We start from the raw sequence: 24,685 nt of genomic DNA on the forward strand, positions 1-24,685 counted from the left end.
GAACAAGGTCCTAGGGCCACCAACACCCCCTGGCAAGCCCAGTCAAGGCTGGGACTAAATCTAGACCCTCAAGGTGAGCTCTCACATGGGCCTTTAGACTCTTAAGGCTGTCTGTCCTCAGCACAAGTGAGAGTTCTACTTCCAGACAGGATGTGCCATGTACTCAGACATCTCCAAGTTCACTCAGGACGCCACTGGGTCGAGGGTACCCAAGCGTGTAACACCTTGTGTCAGATTAAGTCCACAGTGGTTACTCACCATCCATATTTAATTTCGACAGTCTGTTAATTTTTAACTATGCCCGCTATCAAAGGGCCATTAGAGGTCCCTGGGAGCTGAGTTTACTGAAGCAGGAAGAGCTTACTGCACAATGCATGAAGCTGAAAGTTGGGGTGCCCTACTTTCCCATGCTGTCACCAAGTTCTGGCCTTCCCCACTGGCAGCACAAGCTTTGAATAAAATATGATTCCATTTGGAGTGAATTTTCCTTCCCCCAGGCCTGTCATGACTGGTTTTCTTCAAAGGAAAAAGTTTACTTTCTCTTATGGAGTCTCCACTATAGGATTCCAAAGTTTCTGGGCATCCTTGTTTTGTTTCTAAAATGGTGATTAGTCTCCTTGCTCAATGGTGCCTAGATGACATCTAGGGTGGGGACCTGACCCCCTGGTGGGTGGCGAGCTGGGCCTGCAGCCTTTCAGTCCACACCATTCTGGGACAGAGTCCTGCTCTGTAGCCCCTAAGTTCCCCATGCTTCTTAGGCTCACAGGGAGTGCTCGGGAGCCTTGACACCAAGATCTGACCAAGGGAAAGTACAGAAACAGCCCCATGAGATAGTCATTCTTCCCACTGTCAAGTGAAGGAAATGGAGGCTAAGTGAGGGGAAAACTTGCCCAAGATCTCAAGTTTAGCAGAGTGAGTAGGAAGTGTCATTAGGACTCTATTTGTGAGCCTCATGTGGTGGCACATGCTGCAATTCCAGCACTCAAGAAACGAGGCAGAAGGACCAGGAGTATGAGGCCAATCTGGGCCACATGGTTAAGACCCTCTCTCTCGAAGCCAGCAACAGGGCTGGAGAGATGGCTGAGTGGCTAAAGCATTTTCCTGTGAAGCCTACAGCTCTCTGGGTCTCACATAAGCTAGAAGCACAAGGTGACACAAACAAATGTGCAAGGCCACACAGTGGAGTACGTTTCTGGAGTTGCTGAATGCAGTGGCCAGGGGCCCCAGTGCACCAATTTACTCTCTCCCATAAAAAATTGCCAAAAAAGAGAGACAGTAACAGGGCTGGAGAGATGTCTTCACAGTTAAGACACTTGCCTGCGAAGCCTAAGGACCCAGGTCGATTCCTCAGAACTCATGTAAGCTAGATGCACAAGGTGGTGCGTGTGTCTGGAGTACATCTGAAGTGGCTGGAGGCCCTGGCATGTCCATCCTCTCTCTCTAGCTGCCTCTCTTTAAAATATGCAAATAAATAAAAAAAGACAACAACAAACATTTTTGGACAGGAGTGTCATTTAGCTCAGGCTGGTCATCCTGTACAGTGAAAAATGACCTTAAACTTTCTGATCTTCCTGCCTCCAAGCCCCTTCGCTGCAGTACTGAGATTGCAGGCATGTGCCAGCACACTGGGTTTATACAGTGCTGGGCACCAAACCCAATGCCTTGTGCCTGGCAAGCAAGCTCCCTACCAACCGAGATACTTAGATGAGTGAGTTTTAGGTTAGCCTGGACTGTAATGAGAGGCAGGGATGAGAAACTGAGACCCAGATGGGGGCCACATCCTCTGCACCTCCCCGCTGTGACACTGCTCCACACATTTGGTAATAATCATGAAGGGACTGGAGAGAGACCTCAGCAGTTAAAAGCATTTGCTTGTAAAGCTAATGGGCAGGTTTCAACTCTCCAGAGGCACAAAGTGGCACATGAGTCTGGATGGAGTTCTTTTGCAGAGGCAGGAGGCCTTGGTGCACCTATTCTCTCGTCCCCAAATAAATAAATATACATTAAAAACAAATCAAAATAACAACAAAAAAAGCCCTGAAGATGTGAGCTCACCAAAAGAACATACAGGTGTGGCTCAATGAGATTCGAGTCTGGGCTGCCTGTCACATAGGTTGGGGAAAGCCTGCAAAGGACCCAGGGAACTGGTTTTACACAGGAGACAAAAGGGGACATGCTTAAGAAAACTAAACACAGGCCATCACCTGAACCTAACACTGCTGTGCCCCATGGAAGAAGGTCCGCTGTGAGCTGTCCCCCAGTACTTGCAATGATGTTGATTTCTAAGGCAGTCTTCTGGGGCTCAGTGGTCCCAAGACAGTTGACGGGTCAGCAGGAGAGGACTTCTTGCCAAGGAGTGGGATCCCTGAGCCCAGGTCCACCGCCTGCAGAGGAGGCTGGGCAGGAGCCGAGTGGAGCGAGGGCAGGCCGCAGAGCCGGCTGGAAGACTGCGTCCTCTTCTTCAGTTTCTGACAGGGAGGAAGACCAGGCGGCGGCAGCAGCACGCTCACGGAGTTTCAGCCAGTCCCCGGCTGACGCGCTTCCTCAAGGACAGGCTCTCTGCAGCCAGGTGGGTCCTGGCCTGGCTGTGGGAGACATTTCCTTTTGAGGACAAGTGCTCCAAGTGCTGTCACAAGCTGTGGAGAACATGCTGCTCGGTGCAAGGCTGCCTGCCACCTGGTAACGAGGAGCCATCCATCTCCCTCCTCCTTTCCTGCCTTTGGTGCACAAGGACTCTGCAGCCGTTACTGTTGCCAGGTCATGGTGAATGTCCCAAGGGCGCTGCTGCCACTGCTTAGGTTGCCTTCTTGCTGGAAATTCAAATGTTCAAAGAACCCTGGGAAGGGCTACTTTTTAAAAATCAAACAAAATGCTGAAGGCCGGGAACATAGCTAAGTGGTAGAACGCTTGCCTAGCATGCTCTAAGCCCTGGGTTTGATCCCTAGTACCACAGATAAAAGCTTACTAAGCTCCTACTGTGTAGCAGACATTTCTAAGTGCTTTACACAAAACCTCACTAGCTCCGTTTTCCTGAAGCTTTGGGAGTTTAAAAACCAAGCTTCCAAATGATGCAGCTATGTCTGGCCAGGCAATGTCTGAACTTGTGCTTCCACGGACCAGCAAGGAAAAGCAGATCTTGTGGAGCATTCCTGTGGACTCAGACAGAGCCTACAGACGTGCTGGAGAGAAGGGGGGCTGTAATCCTAGCAGCTGAGGCATGTACCAGAGCACACGTGTGCTTGTGTCCAGACAGAAAGCAGGAACTGAGACAAGGCTGGCACTTTGGGGACCCTGGTAGCTTCTTCTCCGTTTGACCTCACAGAGCTGCAGCGTTAAGAGAAATGTCAAGCCGGGCGTGGTGGCGCACACCTTTAACCCCACACTTGGGAGGCAGAGGTAGGAAGATCAACATGAGTTCAAGGCCACCCTAAGATTCCATAGTGAATTCCAGGTCAGCCTGAGCTAGAGTGAGACCCTACCTTGGAAAACCAAAAACGAGAGGGGGGGCAGATATAAAGGGAGGGGGAACAGACCTCATGCATGAAAACAACTTCAAGTTCCAGTTCTGCAAAGCCCAAGTACCACTTCTAAAGACACAACATACCACAGGAGAGCCAAGCTCAGGGACAAGGGCGCCAGACTTGGGACCTAATAAGATCATACAGGATCAAATATCCCCAAATCCTCCAGCCCCTCTGTGACTTGTGGGACAGAGTGTCACTGTGGCACTGAATCCCCTCCTAGGGGGTCAGATTTCACTGGTCTCCCACAGAACCAGGCACCTATATAGAATTTACTACTGCCTGCTGAGGTAAAGAACAGGAAGGATGAGTCTAGGTGCCACAGCAGGTGACCTCCCAAGGGTAGCCTCAGCCCAACAGTCCCTTTCTTGTTCTATATATTTAGATACACACCATATCAAGCCTCACGTCTATGTCTCATTCTTACTGTTCTCCACAGGGCTTCGTTATTGATGGAGGAAATACTAAGTGACATAGAAAGTGAAAACAATCCGTGCGTGGTGGCACACGCCTTTAATCCCAGCACTCGGGAGGCAGAGGTAGGAGGATTGCCGAGAGTTCGAGGCCACCCTGAGAATACATAGTGAATTCCAGGTCAGCCTGAGCTAGAGTGAGACCCTACCTTAGAAAACCAAAAAAAAAAAAAAAAAAAAGTTAAAACAAAACTTGGGGCTGGAGAGATGGCTTAGCAGTTAAGGCGTTTGCCTACAAAGCCAAAGGATCTTGGTTTGACTCTCCAGGACCCACGTAAGGCAGTGGTTGGAAGCCCTGGCATGCCCATTCTCTCTTTCTCTCTTCCCCTCTTCCTCCACTCCTTTCTCTCTCTCAAATAAATAGATAAATAAATAAAATACACTTAAAAAAAAAAACACCTAAATCCAGGTACGGTGGTTCACATCTTTAAAGGCCAGCCTGGGGCTAAAGGGAGAGTTCCACGACAGCCAGGGCCAGAATGAGACTTAGGCTTCAAAAAACACACAAAACTAAACAAAATGACCATTTAAGTGCAGTTCTTAAAAGTTGCACTCTGCTCCTAAGTAAACATTTAGAAACTGTGGCGGTGTGGCCAGTCCCGCGATGCAGGCACCCTGTATCACCTAAGTCCATCTGTCTCTCTTGTCATCTCCCTGTCCGGTTTGCCTGTGGCTCTTTTCCCATGGAGCAGTCCTGTACTTATTTGGGGTTTAACCTTTTAAGACTTTTCCAGTGTGCCACAAGGGATCTCTCAAGGGCATGAAGAAGTCTGTGTTGAGACTTAGAAACTTTCTGTTTCTGCTGTGCAGAGGAGGGGCTCCAAGCTCAAGCTGGGCAGCAGCCCAGCGAGTCTTGAAAGGACTGCAGGCCGGGGACACTAAGGACAGTGCGCAGTCAGGACCTTCTCTCTTCCAATGTGACTAAAGCAAAAGCTGAACCAGATTTACAAGCAGAGGCATGTGAGCAGGTGGTAACAGAGGGTCTGAATGTTATCTCCAGTATATAACCTTCCAGAAAGCAGATGAAACGTAGCCCATCTATGTGGTGACTGAAAGAACAGATTTACTCAACTTCAAATACCAGAGGACCAAGTGAGCTGATTACTTAAAAAGTGCAAGCTCTGCTGGGGGGGGGGGGTGTGCATGCCTTTAATCTCAGCACTGGGGAGGCAGAGGTAAAAGGATCATCATGAGTTCGAGGCCACCCTGAGACTACAGAGTTAAATCCAGTTCAGCCTGGGCTAGAGTGAGACTCTAACCGCAAAAAAACAAAAAAGCTAAGGCAGTACACATTGTGTCATTCTATTACTTTAACCAACACTTTTTTTTGTGGGGGCGGGGGGACAAATTTGAGACAGGGTCTCACTGTGTAGCCCAGGCCCACTGGGAACTTGACCTGTGCGTGCTAGGATTGCAGGTGTGTGCCACCATGGCTAGCTGCTGTCTGTTACTCCCCCCAAGGGATGGGATGGCAAATAAACATGCTCACAATACAGCAGTAGGAGTCTGAGCCAGAACTAGAAATGTGACCAATGACTTCTTAGTGACAAGTCCTGTCTCCTGGTTCTCCTCCGTGAGATCACAGCAGGCAAACGGGAGAAAGTGTGTCCATTCATGGCAAACACACTTCCACTAGCTAGTCACGCCATTCCTGATGATTCCAGAGCTCCTGATGGCCGAGGACTTGCAGAGGTTGGCATGAGAATCTTCTAGCATGGAGCTCAGGTAGGTAGGAGGGCCCAAGAAGACGAAAGCGGCAGCAATGATGCCACGGCTCTGGAGCCCTGTCTACCCACGGTGCTCTTTCTGAGTCCTTCTCCCATGGAATACACGTTTAGTTGTCATGGACCCAATTCTCCCGAAACCTCAGCCAGAGGTTTTTATTTAATTGTACCACCGAGAAAACAAAAAACGCTGAGGTCTACTTGAGATCATTTTTTTTTTTTTGCTCTGATTAAAATTTTTATTGAAATCTCTCAAATATCATCAAGAAATAGTTTTTGCAAAAGGGGAAAAAATAGCTAAGAAATTCAACATGGGAGCTCCCTCTGCTGGTCTGCAGTAGGTTGATATGTGACAAACACATTCCCAGAGACAAATCTAATTTGCTGGAGAAGCGGACAAAAGACAGGTGTGTTGGGCTTTGCCTCAGGAGAGAAACACTAGAAGAAAAAAAAAAAAGTCCATGTCTCAAAACAGAGCACAACATTGCTAAGAAAAGCAGTATTACTTAGAAGATTCTCCAAAACATCACAAAATTTCCAAAACAAAACCTGAATTACACACTAAGGGGAAGGCCTGCTCTTCTCTACCTCCAGTTACTATGATTCTCTGAAGCCCTTGGGTTCAGGCTAAAGGCAAATTCCCTTGTCTCTGCCTCCAGGTCTCTTCTTACAAACTTCTTATTTACTTAGAGAAGAAAGTTCCAAGGGGTCATTGAAGCAAGGTTTCTCCAAAATTTCACTAAAAAGAAGTCTTTGCTGAATTAACACCTCAGAGTGCTACAGACAGGCCTGGGGGGGGGCAGTGACTGCTGCCCTGGGTCTAGTCATGGTTCAGCCACTGCGTTCGGGGTTACTGTCCATCTTCTCAGGCCTGTTTCCTCATCTATACAGCGGCTTAGACCAGCTGATCGGTAACATCTCTACGAGTTCACTGAGTCCCAACCTGGGCAAGTAAGTTTAAACAACCATGTTCATTTATGTATTATTGGGATATAGAGTCCAAAGTTGGGCTGGGAATGACTCCAAACAAGAAGTGGGATTGAACACATGGATCTAACCAATATCAGACAGTTCCATCACATCAGGGCCAGTGGCATAGTCAAGTGGATTCCCAGCTGGGAAAGTTTCAACAGCACGATAGAACTCCTGAGGATGGGGCCACATGGGCGATGATGATACTAAAATGCATGGCTGAGGTCCATCTAATCTTGTACTGTCTCCATCCTTCCTTACAAAGATGTCAGCTTTCTTATCTCTTAAGAGCCATTGGACCCTTCACCCTCCATATCCCCCAAACCACTCTTGATTTCGTCTGCCACGTCATGGCTCAGAGTCAGCAATCCCCACTGACACTGTTAATCCTTGATTCTTCAGGGCCCTGGTGAGAGGCTTTGGCGCTACATAACCACAGCCGGGGCTACCCATTAGACTCTGCAACCTTTACTGTTTCATGGTATTTATCACCAGTCACCTCAGTTGCCAGTTGGTATATTCCCAAGTCGCACAGCAAGAGGAGATGAGGTGTGGGGGGAACAAAAAGGCTCCTATAGTTGCTCCTTACTGTCTACTCAGCAAAAGACAGACTAGGGGTTACCACTTACCCTGTACCTGCCAGTACCACGGTAGACAATGGACAGAGGTAAGCAAGAAAAAGGTCTCCTGGCCTCGGCTTTAGCTTGTTTTGCTGTGCTGAGTCATCTCACCGCCACCACCTACATCTTTCTTCACTACCCACACTGCTTTCTACCTGCTTCTCCCAATGGAGGGTTAATCACTAGTGGGGTACATGCACTGAGATGTCCCAGGAAACAGCACAGGAGCACTCTATTCAGATGAGCCAGAGTGAAAGGGTGTTCAGCCACAGTACTTCTCGCTCCACAGTTCTGGGACCTTCACAGAGGGCTGCTTGCAGGTGTCTTACACAGCACAGCTCTGTATAAACATGAAAGAGCTTCATCCAGCCTCGGAAGCAATACCAAGCGAAACAAGAAAGCGCCTCACGCAATCAGCTTGACACTTTTTTAAAGGCCAGGCTAAGTCATGCATGCAGTCAAGGGCAATCTATATTTTTTCTGTTTATTTGCTAATGATCAGCACTTTCTGGAGGTCAGTGAATGAATGGTCTTCCCAGAGATACTACTTAACACAAAGAGTAAAGTGCAGGCACCACTGCCTCTATGGGACTAAGTGTTAGTATGCAGACAGTCATCTTCAAGGAGAAGCAAGGAGCTTGTTTATAAAACTCAGGCTATTCAAAACTAGGCAACACAGAGATTTCTACCCCTGTCCTATAATTACATCTTAGACAGAACAGCCCCTTTGTGACAGGATTTCCCAAACACAAGAATAAACAACCCTTTGTTCTTCTTATAACATATATAAAAACACATAGACAGGCTTTCTCCCAGAAGTTTCCCTTTCAGTTACTAATCTTGTAGGATGTGAGAGCAGAGGTCTTTCAATACATACACACTCATACCAACACACACCTCCCTTCCACACTAGGCACACACACACCTGTGCTCTGGTGATGCCCTCTAGCTGGCTGGGAGCAGGGAAAAGAAGCCCACCCAGTCCTCCTGTGTGAGATGAGGGTGAGATCATTAAGGAAGAGGGGAGTGTCCTTTGGGGCAAACAACAGGCAGTGGCTGGGATCATTGCTGTCAGACGGTCCTCGTAAGTCCTGGAGGGTGTCAGCTTGATGTAGAGGGCTCATTCATCTCCTGAGGTGGATCTGTTAGCTGGATAGGTGTTAGTTGTATGATGTGCTCTGGGGACCAGGTTTGAAAGGACTGGTGGAGGAGTGAGTGAAGTCGTGGCCGATGGGTATAAATTACCTGGGCATGCAGTGAAGCGGGATAGGTGAAAGCAGGAGGAGGAAGAGCAGGCGCTAACTCCGCTGGGTACAGAGGGTACGGGGCCCACACTTCAGGGCTACTGGGGTAAAGTGCAGGCACTGTGAGCTCATCTGCAAGAAAAGAATAAGGAAGAGTTAGTGGTTACCAAACAGCGGCTTTCACATCAGAAAACAAAACACCCAGTAACCCCAGCCCCAGTCAACTCAGAGGCCAAACTACTCTCCTTGTAACAGCCTATTCTCTTTGCTGGCTCAACCTATCAGCAAAGGAAGTGAGCACAGAGGGAACACGGCAGCAAGCCCCTGCAGTCTGATGGGCCTGCTGAGGGCCCAGGCCGGGACTTCGCCTTGGACACTCTGATGTCTTTCCAACTGTAGCTGCGGACTCAAGAACAGTGGGAATTTCCTGCTCAAAACATTAAGTGTGATTCTCCTAGGAACGGAAGGAAGACAAACATGACCAGGATGTCCCTGGAGAGCCCTCTGCAGGACTCCAGTGGAGCATGAGGATGGCAAAGCACCGCGTATCGGCACTATCAACAAATAAATCACAATTAAGCATTTTCCATTTTGCCTTCAGAAGTACAGGACATTTAAGTCAATGCAAGTTCAGAGAAGTATCTTGAGTGTTCAATTTAAAGCTTGGATCCTGAAAGATGCAATTAAAATACTGACAGATGCTGTTTATTATATCCTTTGTGTGTGGGGGGGGGGGTGCAGGGGGGAGTGAGCCACGTTGCTAGCTACCTAGTCTAAAGTTCCTTGCGAAGCTTGGGTTCTACCCAGGTCAATCTGCAGTCCCCAGATTAAAGGTGCAGGTCGGGCCACCCAATGGGTCAGAAAGTAATCCATTAAAGCAGGGACAAGCACATGACTGAGTGAACAAGCGAGTGAGCGAGCTTCTTGGCAAAAGCAGAAATAATATCACTCAATAGTTACAGATGTGGACCTGTGAAGCAGAAATCCTAACATTTGCTTTTATCACCTGTCAAAGTGTGAGATCAGGATGCCTCCCAGGGCAGCTGGGAGGAGCCATCAGTAACTGTTATTCAGGACTCTCCAGACATCTAGGGGTATGTGGCTCCTACCTCCCAGAAGTCACCCCAAGTATGCTATCTCCCTCATCCTGGGGACTTTAGTAATGGAAGTGTAGTAAGGCCAGTAAACTGCCGGAGCTATGCTGTGTAGTGAGCAAGGGGCAGCTCAGTGCCGTGTGGTCAGATTGGGGGCCGCGGCTCTTCCCGCAACAGGGAGTCAGGAGTAGCGGGGTGATGCCCCACTCAGAAACAGCCCCTGCTGACTCCCAAGCCCATGCATCCGGTTTGTCTCCTTGCACCCTGCTTCATCCTCCGTGCCACAGAGCAGTTAAAGCCCTGGAGACAGAAATGCAGACTGCACAGACCTGACCTGAGAACAGGTCAGAGAAATAACAGCATTGCAAGTTGTCATTAAAGTGATCAGGTCCAGGTCATCTACTCAAGTCCCAGGCAGTGTGGGTATCTGTACCCAAGGCTCAGGAAAACCCTAAGAGGGGTTGGGAGAATGCTTCGCAACCCTGCGTTTCCTGTCATGGTAGGACATATGCTTCCCATTAGGGCCGTTCTTGTGGGAGTCCAGCTCGTGGAAACTAACTGCTGCCAGGACCAGACTCGGACTTTAAACAAACAGCCATTCTGAGCAATGGCAAGCTATTACTGTTGTTTTTATTGTTATTTTAGCTACCAGGCTATTTTAAGACATTCTGAATCTTTATAAAAGTCAAGAGTGTCTCAGGCCCCAGAGCACACTCATTTCTAGTCCACGGGGACCACAGAGCTCACGCATCAACCGACACTGACCGGCAGAGATCAGTGGAGAGGCGTGATTGCACTGCAGTGGGTCTGGAATCCTTCCTCAAGCTCTAACAGGAACTGGCTAACCTGGGGGTAGGTTCACCTAAGGATGCTTCCTTCATAAAGTCTAAAAAAGGGCTGGAGAGATGGCTGAGCGCTTAAGGTACTTGCCTGTGAGGCCTAAGGACCCGTGTTCAATTCTCCAGGCCCTACGTAAGCCAGACACAAGGTGATGCAATACACGTGTGGAGTTCAATCACAGTGGCTGGAGGACCTGGCCTGCCAAGATTTCCTACCCTCACTCACTCTCACCAAAACCCTAAACAAGCTTTCTCTGACACTATGGGGCTTTTCCATCTTTTTCCTCAAAAATTCTTCTTTGCCTTACACATGGTCATCACACATACACACAGAAAAAGCAAGCAAGCAAGCTTCCCTTGGCTGATACAGTCTGGAGAAAATGACAAAAGCTCAAGAGGGGGGCTGGAGAGATGGCCTAGTGGTTAAGTGCTTGTCTGTGAAGCCTAAGGACCCCGGTTTGAGGCTCAGTTCCCCAGGACCCACATTAGCCAGATGCACAAGGGTGCGCATACGTCTGGAGTTCGTTTGCAGTGGCTGGAGGCCCTGGCGCGTCCATTCTTTCTCTCTCTCTCTCTCTCTCTCTCACTCTCAAATAAATAAATAAAAATACACAAAATATTAAAAAAAAAAAAGCTCAAGAGGGACTACTACTTAAGTGTAAGGAATGGGCAGATCACAGAAGCCAGATTTTAGAGGGCTTCATCTTTCCTAGTCATTGGTTACATTGCTCAAGGCAGTGGACCAGGGAGGGAGGTTCCTGAGGATAAAAAGGACTCTTGACCACCTAAGAGGAGCCATGCCCCAGGAAACCCAGAGGTGGCAATCAAGAGACCCAGGCCTTTTTGTCTAGGCCTAACCCACCCTCCTGAGAAATCTTTTCCATTGCAGTAGGTTCACCCTAAAGCCCTTCATCTTTTTGCAGCTTTTGGATATTTGAGGACAATATACATTTGAATGGGCCTTTTCTTTTTAAAGTGTGAGAATGTGCAACCAGAACTGAAAAGTAGATGCTGAAACTAAGCACTGTGCTGAAGAGCCCAGGCAGATCAGAGGAAAGAGGCAAAAAGTGAACCTTCTAGTCCAGGGTCACACAGGACAGGGGTAGGATGAGGGTAAGGGGCAAGGCCTTAGGAACTAAGGTCTAAGAGTTTGTGTTTATTTTGCCTAGGAAAGTCCTGTTTGAGATTATCATGCTCAACAAACACAAAAGTAAACATAGTCCCTCTGGTGCCTGCCCCCTTCATTCCAGACTTCAGTGGAAGATGCTCCCTTCCATTTGGCTGCTCAAGATAGAGGCCGGGTTGTCACCTTGTTCCCCTCCACATTCATTCTCTCCCTAGGGTCCCATTAGATCAATTACAGCATGCACGTTAAGTGTAATCACCAATGGTTGATCATAGGAGGCCCACCATCCTGAATCTGGAACCACCTCTAAAATACACAATTCAATCACTTCACCCTCCCCTGGCTCTCAGGTTAGTGTCCACTTCCTATGTAACAGCCTAGAAGAATCCAGGATTTCCCCTGGTTTCCCTAGTTTTAGGGTGAGTCACTCCAGTAGTGTGATCATACCTACTTCTCTCGCATTTTCAGGCCCCTAGTACATCTCCCCCCCCCCCCCCCGGCTTATTTCCTCAAAACTCCAATGAAATGCTACTTCCTACTCAGGGGAGGAGCCTTTACTAAGTATCACATCCAACACCCCACAGCCAGCCTCAGGGTCTCTCCTATTCTTGCCTGTCCAGGGCCAGGCATTTGCCTCTCATTGAAGAAATTAAGACATTCACTTACTTCAGCCTTGGAAGGTTGAGCTCATCAAATCACAGGTCAATTCTACAGTCCCACTAGGGAATATGTATATAGCCAAAAGACAAAAATACAAAGAAAGAAAAAGGAAAAGGAGGGAAGAAATGACCACCAAGATTAAAAAAAAAAAAAAAACCTCCCAGAGAAGCCAGATATGGTGACAGATGCCTTTCAGCCCACCACTCACAAGGTTGAGGTAGGAGGATTGCTGTTGAGTTCCAGGTCAGCCTGGGTTGCCCTAAAACCTTAACTCATAAACACTATCAATCCATCCATTGCAACCTCCTGAGACTAACCTGGGTGGCGTATGAAAGGGATCTGTGTGCACAGCATCCTGCCCTACAGCCCTCTGTGGGGACAGGTGATTCCCTCAGTGCAGGTGGTGGTAAGAGACCCTGGAGTGCAGAAGGGGTGTTAGCCTACACTTTTTAGTATACTCAATTTAATACAATAAACTCAAAGCTTATTAGAGCTCTTGCCTGGAAGATGAGGAAACTGGACAGGAAAATCAACCATGGCACAGAAGATCCAAATATTCAGAAACATTAAAAAAAAATTATTATTTATTTATTTACTTGAGAGCGAAAGAGAGAGAATGGGCATGCCAGGGTCATCAGCCATTGCAAACGAACTCCAGACACATGCGCCACCTTACACATCTGGTTTATGTGGATCCTGGGGTATTGAAACGAGGTCCTTGGCTTTGTAGGCAAACGCCTTAACCACGAAGCCATCTCTCCAGACCTAGAAACATTATTTTTATCTTTTGTTTGGTTTTGTTTTTCTCAAGTAGGGTCTCGCTTTGGCCAGGCTGACTTTGAATTCACTATATAGTCTCAGGGTGGCCTTAAACTCATGGCAATCCTCCTACCTTGGCCTTCCAAGTGCTGGGATAAAGGTATTAGCCACCATGCCCAGCCAGCCATTTTTTTTCTTTTGGTTTTCAGGTAGGGTCTCACTCTAGCCCAGGCTGTCCTGAACATCTCAGGGTGGCCTTGAACTAACGGTAATCCTCCTACTTCTGCATCCCAAGAGCTGGGAGTAAATTCTTCTTTCTTTTTTTCTTCTTTTCCATGTGTGTACATGAGTGCCAGAGATGCATGCTGAGCATCTTCCTCAAAGGCTCACTTGTCTTTTAAGACAGTTTCCCAATGAACCTAGAGCTCACTGGATGGACTAGACAAGCTAGCACTGATAAGCCAGCCAACCATCTCTGAGGATCCATCTGTCTCTGTGTGCCCCCATACCTGGTTTTTTATATGAGCACTAGGCTATGGCTCTCTTAAATTAATTAATTAAATTTTAAAAAGGGCTGGAAAAAGATGGCTTAGTGGTTAAGGCACTTGCCTGCAAAGTCAAAGGACCCAGGTATGATTCTCGAGTACCCACTTAAAGCCAGATGTACAAGGTGGTGCATGCATCTGGCTAGAGGTCCTGGCATGCCCATCCTCTATCCACCTCTCTAGTAAATAAATATATTAGCACTAGGGACCCAGGCAAGCAATTTACCCACAAAACCATATCCCCAGCCCCCTAGAAACATTTTCATAGATGTACAGAGGTTATCAATATAAAGTTCAATAAAATGAATTTTTGAAAAAAAAATCATGAAATCTGTTAGCAAGTGCTAGGTGGTATGTACCTCTAACCTCCAGCCATAGGGAGACAGATACAAAAAAAAAAAAAGGATTTCTATTAGCAGTCAGCTCCCAGCAGCACACCTAAGCAACTAGCTGATCATGTCTACCAATAAGTAAACGCTACAAAAGTCACCCCGGTTGGGAATGGTAGGTGTGGTGGTTTGATTCATGTGTCCCCATAAACTTGGGTGTTCTAGACATTAGGTTCACCAGCTGATGGCAACTGGAAATTAAAGCCTCCTGGAGGCAGTGTATTGTTGGGGGTAGGCTTATGGGTGTTATAGCCAGTTTCCCTATGCCAGTATTTGGCACAATCTCCTGTTCCTGTTGTCCACTTATGAAAGCCAGGGGGTGAGGTCCACCCTTTGCTCATGCCAGTTTTCCCCTGCCATTGTGGAGTTTCCCCTCGAGCCTGTAAGCCAAAATAAGTCTTTTTCCCACAAGCTGTTCTTGGTTGGGTGATTTGTACCAGCATGAGAACCTGACTGCAACAGTAGGGTACACCTTTAATCCCAGCACTCGGGAGGCTGAGGCAGTAGGATAACTATGAATTCAAGGCCAGACAGGGTTCCATAGCAACACTGTCTTTAATAATCAAGCCGTGCTGGAAGGATGGCTCAGCTATTAAGGTGCTTGCCTGCAAAGCCAAAAGATCCAGGTTCAATTCCCTAGGACTCACATAAGCCAGATGGACAAGGTGGCGTGTGCTTCTGGAACTTGTGTGCAGTGGCTAGAGGCCCTAGTGTGCCCTCCCTCCCTCTCTTTCTCTCTCTCAAATAAATAACATTTTTAAAGCATTAAAAAAAAGTGAAGCAAAACACACACCAGTTAGGTGAAGGCTGGGAGTGTGACTCGGGAGGGACCGCGCCAGGCGTTAGCAGAGGCAGGTCGAGGCTGATTCTCGGTGGAGCAGTGGCAGCGCAAGTGGTCACAGCAATACTCTGGCCTCAGCCCTCGGGCCACGAGGCTGGCCAGGCTCAGCTCTCTGCCACTATGACCAGAGACCCAGGCATTTCTGTTCTTTCACTTTGGTTACTATTTTAGGACCACCCACAAACCTACGGCTCTGCAGTCTACCCTAATATAAATAAACTCACCAAACCCAACTCACCCAAAGAATACACTTACTGTCACATCTAAACCAATTCCTCCTTTCTTCCAATAAGTTCTTTCTCATCGCGTTCACTCTGGTCAAAAGCACCTTTACATCCCTATCAAACCTTTGCCACTCTAGTAACAATGATGCAGAGACGACAATAATGGTGGCTGCAGCAGCAATGAGGATATTAGCTAATGCTTACTGCACGCATTCCAACATGCTCCTAATCGGAGACATTAACATCAGCCCCTTCCTGTTCTAAAGAAACTGAGGCACAGAGAGGGGGATTATCTAGCCCACTGATTCACAGTGATGGGGAGAAGCAGGATGAGCAGCAGTCATTGCCTGACACAGACCCCTCACTCATTCAGGGGGATCTCTCACTGCTGCTCTGCAGCCCTGCTTCTACTTCTGCCTGGATGCAGGCCCTCACCTGGCCTGGCCTGCGAGTCTATGACTCGTGCAGTCTTCCCATAGTATCTCTCTCCTGACCCAGCAACAGTTTAAACCTGCCGAAGGGCCAACACAGTGCCGCAGAGGAAGTTGGCTGAGGAAATTCAGAAAGGCTGCTGGTCTACATTCCACTGGCCCAGTTACTCACTTGCCGGTCACTGCTCCCACAGGCCCGTTCTTTCCTTGTGCACCAGCTGTTTGAAGCCAAAGTCATCCGATGCGATCTACTTCCTCATCAGAGAGAGGAAAAAAGAACCCAGAGCACAGGCAGGAAGAAAACTGTCCCGCTGGGGACACAGGTCACCACAGTTGTCTATTCTTGTTTTCCACATGGAGACATGTTCATTCCTCTTCCTTCCTGTGACCTCTGCAGCTGTAGGGGTGAGAGTGGGACTCCCCCGGCAAGTTCATTCCCAAGCCCGAATGGACGGAACTTGCTTTTAAGAATTGGTCAGACCACTGGACGGCCGGGATTGCCTCTTGCACTGCCTAGCAGTGCACCAAACAGGAGAACGTGCTCAGCTTCACACTGGCCTGTTACACACACTAATGAGCCTGGCACAAAGTAGACCCTCAAGAAACATTTTCTGCTGGACATGGTGGTGCCTACCTATCACCCCAGCACATAGAAAGCTAAAGTAATTGACACTTTGAGGTCAGCCTCAATTACATGAGGAGACCCCCTCTCAAACTAACTAACTAACTAAATAATAAAAAGGCTGAGTATGTAGCTCAGTGATAGGGCAGTTGCCCAGCATGCATAAGGCCCCAGGTTTGATTCCTACCATGTATAATTTCCCAAGAGAATATACTTCTCTATTGCATAATGGATGCTCTCTTCCTTTTGTATACTCAGAATAGTACCGCCTGCCAGTTAAAGTGAGGCATGCCTTCTGCTTTTGTTGCCTGCAACAAGCTTTTCCCATGTGTGGTGAGTAGATGCACATGAAGGTGGCTGTGTGGTTTCCCTATGGGGCTGGTCATAAACTAAGTGGTGACAAGGGTGTTCAGACTTATGCAACATGTTTCACAGACTTCCACCTGTTTAATCTCCAGAACAGCCTTCTGGTATACGCACTCAGTCTGCTGTACTTGAGAATTGGGGCATGCTTGAAAACCAAAGCCATGCTGCTTGGAAGGGGTGATGCTGTCAATTCAGACCACGAGACTCCAGAGCCCATGCTTTGAACCACTATGTCATATGGGCAACAACTTACCAGGCTGGGTTTGGCAGCCCAATACTTTCTAAATTACAAGGATTCTAACTTCTTCTTTTTTACAGATTATTTTAAATGATTATTTAAATTATTTTAAAGTATTTGAGAGAGAGAGAGAGAGAGAGGAAGGGAGAGGGAATGAGAGAATGGGCATACCATGGCTTCCTGCCACTGTAAACTCTAGATACCTGGGCCTAGCTTTATAGGGATACTGTGAAATCAACAAACCCAGGCCACCCGAATTTGCAAGCAAGTGTATTTAATCATTCAGCTCTCTCTCCAGCCCAGGATCAACTTGAAAAGGGGAGAGAGAGTAAGAGAATGGGTGCACCAGGGCCTCTAGACACTGCAAATGAATTCCAGATTCATGTACCCCCTCTCTGACTAAGGTGGGTCGTGGGGAATTGAACCTAGGTCCTTTGGCCATTCAGGCAAACACCTTAACCGTTAAGCCATCCCTCCAGCCCCATTTTAAATTTTTTTTTTTAAATTTTTTATTTATTTATTTGAGAGCAACAGACACAGAGAGAAAGACAGATAGAGGGAGAGAGAGAGAATGGGCACGCCAGGGCTTCCAGCCTCTGCAAACGAACTCCAGATGCGTGCGCCCCCTTGTGCATCTGGCTAACGTGGGACCTGGGGAACCGAGCCTCGAACCGGGGTCCTTAGGCTTCACAGGCAAGCGCTTAAATGCTAAGCCATCTCTCCAGCCCTTAAATTTTTTTAAAAAATATTTTATTTATGTATTAGAAAGAGAGAGAGAGAAAGAAGCAAGACAGATAGAGAGAATGGCCATGCCAGGGCCTCTAGCCACTGCAAATGAACTCCAGATGCATGGAGCACCTTGTGCCATGCATGCATGGAGCTGGGGACCAAATACACATTCTTGTGTACATGAGGCTATCAGTATATCAGTGAGATTCACACATCTGCTTTTCAAGACAGAGTCTCACTATATAGACAAGGGTGATCTCAAATTCACTATATTCCCGCCTCTGCTTCCCAAGTGCCAGAATTGTAGATATGTGCAACTATGTCCAACTTCTGTAATTACTATGTGTCTTTGCCAGATGCACAAATGAACACATCTGTCTGGAGTTCATTTGGGGCAGCAGGGGGCCCAGGAATGCCCACTCTCTCACCCCCTCCCTCCCTTGTGAATACAAATATATACTTTAAAAATAGATATATAATAAACAGAAGAGTATAAGGCAATTCTGACGGGAATGAGAGAACTAAGTGTTTTTTGGGGAAACCTCTGCTTTCTAAAAGCTCTATGGAAAACAAGGTTCCAAAGTGTGGGATGTGTGTCTGTCCCACTTACCATGCTTGCTCACAAGCCTCACAGCCTGGGTTTGACTCTGCAGTATCCATGTAAACCCAGATGCACAAAGTGGTGCATGCATCTGGAATTTTTATACAGTGGCAGGGAGGCCATGGCGTGTGTACACACACACACACACACACACACACACACACACACACACACTTTTCCCTCTCTCTCTTCCTGCAAATAAATACAAATAGTAAAGAAGCAGGAATCATGCTAACTTGTAAGTTATCAATTACAGAGTGACACTGACTTATCAGGACTCCAAATGTACTTCAGAGAGCAAATACACAAACATCCATGTCGTGACAGTCTCTGAGCAAAGGAACAATTTCTGAACAGAGCTTCCTGGCTTCACCTCATCTACTTCCACATGCTCTGTGGCAGCATGCCACCTGTGTGTACTGGGTGACTATGGGCAACTGTCTCATCCACAGGAAAGTCACCATCACTCACAAGCCATGGCCAAGCGTATCTTGGCTGCACAGATTGAGAGAGGAGGACAGATGGGAACTTGGCAGAACTCCTGCTAAGATGCTGTGCCTGTGATCAATCCTGATCTGCTGCTTAGAAAAAATTCTGAGTAGCCAGGTGCAGTGGCACACACCTTTCATCCCACCACTCAGAAGGCAGAGCTAGAAGGATCGCTAGCCTGGGACTACAGAGTGGGTCTCAGTTCAGACTGGGCTAGAGTGATACCCTATCTTGAAAACACCAGAAATTGGGCTAGAGGGATGGCTTAGCTTTGATTAAGGTGCTTGTCTACAAAGCAAAAGGACCCAGGTTCAATTCCCCACTATCCACGTAAGCCAGGTGTACAAGGATATACATGCATCTGGAGTTCATTTGCAGCAGCTGGAGTGCCCATCTTCTCCCTCTCCCTCAGGGAAAAACAAACAAACAAAAAATACCCAAAAATAAATAAATTCTGAGCACACAAGGAAATGTGAAAGTCTCTAGCATTATTCTACAATATCTAAGAAATTCATCTTTATGGACACAATAGAAAAATAAGACTAGCTCCTGCCTAGCATTCTATACCACAACAAATCTTTCCCACAAATGGTAAAGTCCATGACTATTTTGGCCACGAAGGACACTGCAAGGAAATGAGTGAAGTGTCATGATTACTACAAATAATCAGAATTTTGGTTTTTATTATTTTCCCATACCCCCAGCCAATAATGTAATTGAAACTCACAAGAAATTAAATTAAAAAGCCAGTTAGAAGGCGGGCATGCTGGCTCATGCCTTTAGTCTCAGCATTCAGAAGGCTGAGGTAGGGGGATCCTGCATGGCCAGCCTGGACTACACAATCAGTTCCATTTTAGTCTGCACAGAGTGAGACCCTGTCTCAAAACAAACTAATTAGATATATAAAGAAATTGAGCCAGGTATGGTAGTACATGCCTTAATTCCAGCACTTGGAAGGCAGAGGTAGGAGGATCACTATGAGTTAGTTCAAGGCCACCCTTGGACTACAGAGTGAGTTCCAGATCAATTTGGGCTACACCAAGACCCTACCTTGAAAAACCAAACAACATACAAAACATATAAAGAAATTGCTCTGGGGAGATTGCTCAGCAGGCACTTGCCTACAAAGCCTGAGGTTTGGGATTCAATTCCCCAGTACCCACATAAAGCCAGATGCACAAAATAGTGCATGAGTCTGGAGTTCATTCTGGCAATGCCCATACATCTCTCAGGAAAAGGAGGGAGGGAGGGAAGGAAGGAGGGAGGGAAGAAGGCAGGGAAAAGAGAAATTAGGCTCTCTTTGGGCTGTGCAACTCTCCTGAACCTCCTGGTTCCTGCTCTGGTAAGTTCCTCATCTCAGCCTTCCTGGGCTGAGGTGTGTGTGTGGGGGGGGTGAAGAGGGCACACGGGCTTACCATTACTCTCATGTGGGCGCTCTACCCCTACTACCTTCCACATGGCAGGAGCTCCTGTACTTTTACTTCTTTTAATCCAATAAAGTCTCTAAATTTTTATTTATTTTGTTTTCAAGCTGACCTGGAATTCACAGTGTAGTCTCAAACTCATGGTAATCCCCAACCTTTGCCTCCTGAGTACTGGGATTAAAGGAGCGCCACCATGTCCGGCTTCTTCTTTAAATTTTATTTATTTGCAAGGAGAGAATGAGCGAAAGGAGATAAAATGAGAACAAATGGGCACACTAGAGCCTCTGGCCCTTTTGAACGAACACCACCAGATGCATATACCACTGTGCATTCGGCTTTATGTGGGTGCTCAGTAAATTGAACTTGGGTCATTAGGTTTTGCAGGCAAGCACCTTAGCCACTGAACCATCTCTCCAGCCTGCCTCTTTAAGTCTTAAGAAAGAAAAGAAATTGGACTGGGGAGATGGCTCAAAGGTTAAAGGCACTTGCTTCCACAGCCTGAGGGCTCAGGTTTGAGTCCCCAGTACCCACATAAAGCAGATGCACAAATTCACACATTTGTCTGGAGTTTGTATGCAGTGGCAAGAGGTCCTGGTGCACCCATTCTCATCCTTATTTCTTTTATTTATTATGGATTTATTTATTTAAGACAGATATTGAGAAAGAGGCAGAAAGGGAGGGAGAATGGCTACACCAGGCCACTGGAAACAACTCCAGACACATGTACTACCTTGTGCATCTGGCTTTATGTGGGTACTGGGGAATAGAACCTGGGTCATTAGACTTTGTGGGCAAGCACCTTAACTGCTAAGCCATCTATCTCCCCAGTCACCTCATTCTTATTTCTTTTTCTTTGCCTTCCTCCCTCGTAAATAAATAATAATAAAAAAAAATGCTGGCTATTGTCTTCATAGTCCGTGGGGAGTTGGAGGATAGCCTGGCTTGCGTAGGAAGACCTTTTCTCAAAATAACCAACAGCAGAAATAAAGGGGAAGGGGAGGGAGTAGAAAGGATGGGAGGGGGAGAGAGAATATGAAGCATTTTTTCAATTGAGCACGTGTTAGAGATGGAGGTGCTCTGTGCTCCTTACTACAATAGCAGCTAACACCCCACCCATGGCAGGATATCCTGCCCCTTCCCCACCCTTCAGGAGTAAGGACTCAGATACACAAACTAGGGCCAAACCAAGAGAATGGTGGGAGTGTAGTCATGTCAAAAACATTCTAAGTGTGACCATAACTATGCTTTTCCAAATGACTCCTGCCCCAGCCCCAGGAAACTACCTGGGCGAAATCAGGGAAGAAACAAAATAATGAGGCCATCTCGATGTCACGCGTGGAGGGAGACAATGTTTCATCACCATTGCTCTCACAACAGCTCCATTTCCTCCCCCGCCCACCACTTGTCTGTTGTCTTCCTATGGAAGACCAGCAGTGACTACGGCTCCACTGGAAAGAAGGCGATGCTAATTCTATTTTGGAAGCAAAGACCTTAAAAACATTTAAATGTTCATCTCCTAGGGTAAGCAATGTTATTTCTACAGACTTTTTCTATATTAACATACACAAAGGTTAACTGAGGAACATCTGAAAAGTTATAAAAATTTTATTACAACAAAATAGGGGAAAACACTGAGATTTTCATTATTAGAGGAAATGCTTAGGAAATATAAGGTACACCACTTCAAGGGTTTCTACAAAAACAGCCATTCTATTTATTGGAAAGAACATCTAATATTGCTAAATTTTAAAGACAGGTTTTTAAATGATTAAAATTCTTTTTCAAAATTAAACAGGGCTTGGGGGAAATGGCTTAGTAGTTAAAGACAATGGCTTTCAAAGCTTCCCAGTTGAGTTTAATTTCCCCATTCCCACAGAAAGCAGAAAGCACAATGTGGCCTATGCGTTTGGAATTTGTAGTGGCAAGAAGCCCTGGTGACTTTAATTTTACTAACATGGTAATTGAGGCCAGGTGTGGTGGCTCACACCTAGAATCCCAGCACTCAGGAAGCTGAGGCAGGAAGATCATGTGAGTTTAAGGTGATCCTGGTAAATTCCAAGATAGCCTAGACTAGAGTAGTACCCTACCTCAAAAAAAGGAAAGTAAAGCTGGGCATGATGGTACATGCATTTAATCACAGCACCTAGGAGGCAGAGGTAGGACAATCTCTGTGAGTTCAAGGCCACCCTGGGCTAGAGTGAGACCCTACCTCAAAAAAAGAAAGGAAGGAAGGAAGGAAGGGAGGGAGGGAGGGAGGGAGGGAGGGAGGGAGGGAGGGAGGAAGGAAGGGAGGGAGGAAGGAAGAAAATTTTATTAATATTGGACGAGAAATAAAAAACAAGTGTATTTCAGGTTCTTCATATGCATAATATCTCGCATCATCACCCTCAAATCCTCTCAGATACATTTCCATGTTGTAGACAAAGAAACAGAACTGGAGAGTTACAGTGATTTTTGTCCAAAACACAGCTCACAGAGATAGATGTGGAGAAATACACACTGCTCTGGCAGGAGAGGAAATATGCCAAAACTATCATACTACTGGAACAATGGACCAGAGAGAATAAAAATGTCTCTGGGAATCCTATACAGAAGGAAGGGAAAGGCTAATGCAGGGGAGTAACTTGACTGACAGGAAGAGATCTGACATCTGAAAACTTATTTTGCACTTATATTAACCTATGCATATTTCCTGGCCTTTACCTCACTTTTTTTTCTTTTTCTTTTTTTGGTTAAGGTAGAGCCTCAGGGTGGCCTTGAACTCGGCAATCCTTCTACCTCTTCTAGCCTCCCAAGTGCTGAGATTAAAGATATGTGCCACCATGCCCAGCTTACTTTACCTTTTCTATAGTATTGTAATTCTCCTACAGAAAAGTCAGCAGAGAAATAGCAGTCCTTCTCTCCTTGGTTTGCCCAACTAAAAATAAAACTTTTTTTCTTTACTATATTTGTTTCCTTACAAAACAAAACAAGCTGTATGTGGTGCATGCCTTTAATTCCAGCGCTCAGGAGGCCAAAGTAGGAGGATTATTGTGAGTTCAAGGCTACCCTAACCTAGAGTAAAACCCTACCTTGAAAAGCCAAACAAAACAACAACAACAAAATAATTAATTTAACAAAAAAAAAGCTGACTGGGCTGGAGAGATGGCTTAATGGTTAAGGTGGTTGCCTGCAAAGCCTAAGGACTCAGGTTAGATTCCCCAGGACCCACGTTAGCCAGATGCACAAGGGGGTGCACATATTTGGAGTTCATTTGCAGTGACTGAAGGCCCTGGTGTGCCCATTCTCTCTCCCTCTGTCTCTAAAAAAAAAAAATAAATAAAAACAAAATAATAATATGATGATGATGTCACAAGTACTTTCATAGGAGCCAGATGTACTGAGGAGCACATGCATCTGGAGATCGTTTCCAATGTAAGAGACCCTGGTGCACCCGTACTCACTCTTTCTCACTCTCAAATAATAAAATTAAAAACAAAAACACAGAAAGGGAGCTGGAGAGATGGCTTAGTGGTTAAGGCGTTTGTTTGCCTGCAAAGCCAAAGGACCCAGGTTCGATTTCCCAGGACGAAGTAAGCCAGATGCACGAGGGGGCACATGCATCTGGAGTTTGTTTGCAGTGGCTATATGCCCTCGTGCGCCCTTTCTCTCTCTCTCCCCCCTTCTCTCTCTCAAATTTTAAAAAAGAAAGAAAACAAAACAAAACACATATAAAGAGGCTTAGCCAGTGTGAACAAAGAAAGCCCACAGAGTCCAAATACAACACTTCAGCCGCTCTCACCATCTTCAACAGACGCCTACCTGCCTTGGGCCAAGTGGCAAAAGAATACTTTCCCATCCAAACCCGAGGCAGTGCTGCTAAGCCACTAAGAGCCTGTGGCTGCTAACTAAGTGTGTCCTGACCACCTCAGGTGTGGGTAGGGAGAAGACTTGGGGGGAAAGAAACCTGAAAAGGAAACACATAAACTGTATGGCAGCAGGCTATCATAAAGGCATTATGACATTTGGGAAGCTGTGAACTCAGACTTAACAAGTGGCCACCAAAAAGGGTGTGGACAGGGAAGAAAAGTACAAATTCTTGCATCAGTACCATATATGAGGTGATTGCAAAATGCATATCTGTGGTGGTCAAACCAGCATTTCTGCCTGTGCAACTTCAAATAATATTCCTAATCTCTCAGTTTCTTCAAGTAAAAATATAAACTAAGGGCCAGGTGTGGTGGTGCACTGGGACTTTAATCCCAGTACTTGGGAGGCGGAGGTTGGAGGATCACCATGAGTTCGAGCCCACGCCGAAACTACAGTGAATTCCAGGTCAACCTGGGCTATAGTGAGACCCAATCTCAATTTTTTTTTTAAATTTATTTATTTATTTATTTGAGAGCGACAGACACAGAAAGACAGATAGAGGGATAGAGAGAGAATGGGCGCGCCAGGGCTTCCAGCCTCTGCAAACGAACTCCAGACGCGTGCGCCCCGTTGTGCATCTGGCTAACGTGGGACCTGGGGAACCGAGCCTCGAACCGGGGTCCTTAGGCTTCACAGGCAAGCTCTTAACCGCTAAGCCATCTCTCCAGCCCCCAATCTCAATTTTAAAAAAGAATTTCAAAGGAGAAAGTGTGGGGGGGGGGGAGGGAATTAACATGGGATTTTTTTTTATAATCATGGAAAATGCTAATAAAAATTTAAAAAAAAAAAGAAGCTAGGGGCTGGAGAGATGGCTTAACAGTTAAGGTGCTTGCCTACAAAACCTA

The 24,685-nt window shown here is 46.6% G+C and overlaps 1 protein-coding gene across 4 annotated transcripts in view; it reads right to left on the minus strand.

The window, feature by feature from the left end:
• Rbpms (RNA binding protein, mRNA processing factor) overlaps positions 1-24,685 on the minus strand; it is a 193,090-nt gene that overhangs the window by 20,620 nt on the left and 147,785 nt on the right. For 2 of the 4 annotated variants that reach the window (XM_004666936.3, XM_045159489.1), the window contains exons 6-7: positions 8,556-8,686; positions 5,948-6,156 (exon numbers count right to left, since the gene is read on the minus strand). In XM_004666936.3, coding sequence (XP_004666993.1) covers positions 6,025-6,156; positions 8,556-8,686 — 263 coding nt within the window. In that variant the 3' untranslated portion in view covers positions 5,948-6,024. Of the gene's footprint in view, positions 1-5,947; positions 6,157-8,555; positions 8,687-24,685 lie in introns of those variants that run through there. The other 2 variants (XM_045159490.1, XR_006638974.1) reach the window with 1 other exon arrangement.

Source organism: Jaculus jaculus, chromosome 9 (assembly GCF_020740685.1).
Source record: "Jaculus jaculus isolate mJacJac1 chromosome 9, mJacJac1.mat.Y.cur, whole genome shotgun sequence".
Taxonomy (NCBI): domain Eukaryota; kingdom Metazoa; phylum Chordata; class Mammalia; order Rodentia; family Dipodidae; genus Jaculus; species Jaculus jaculus.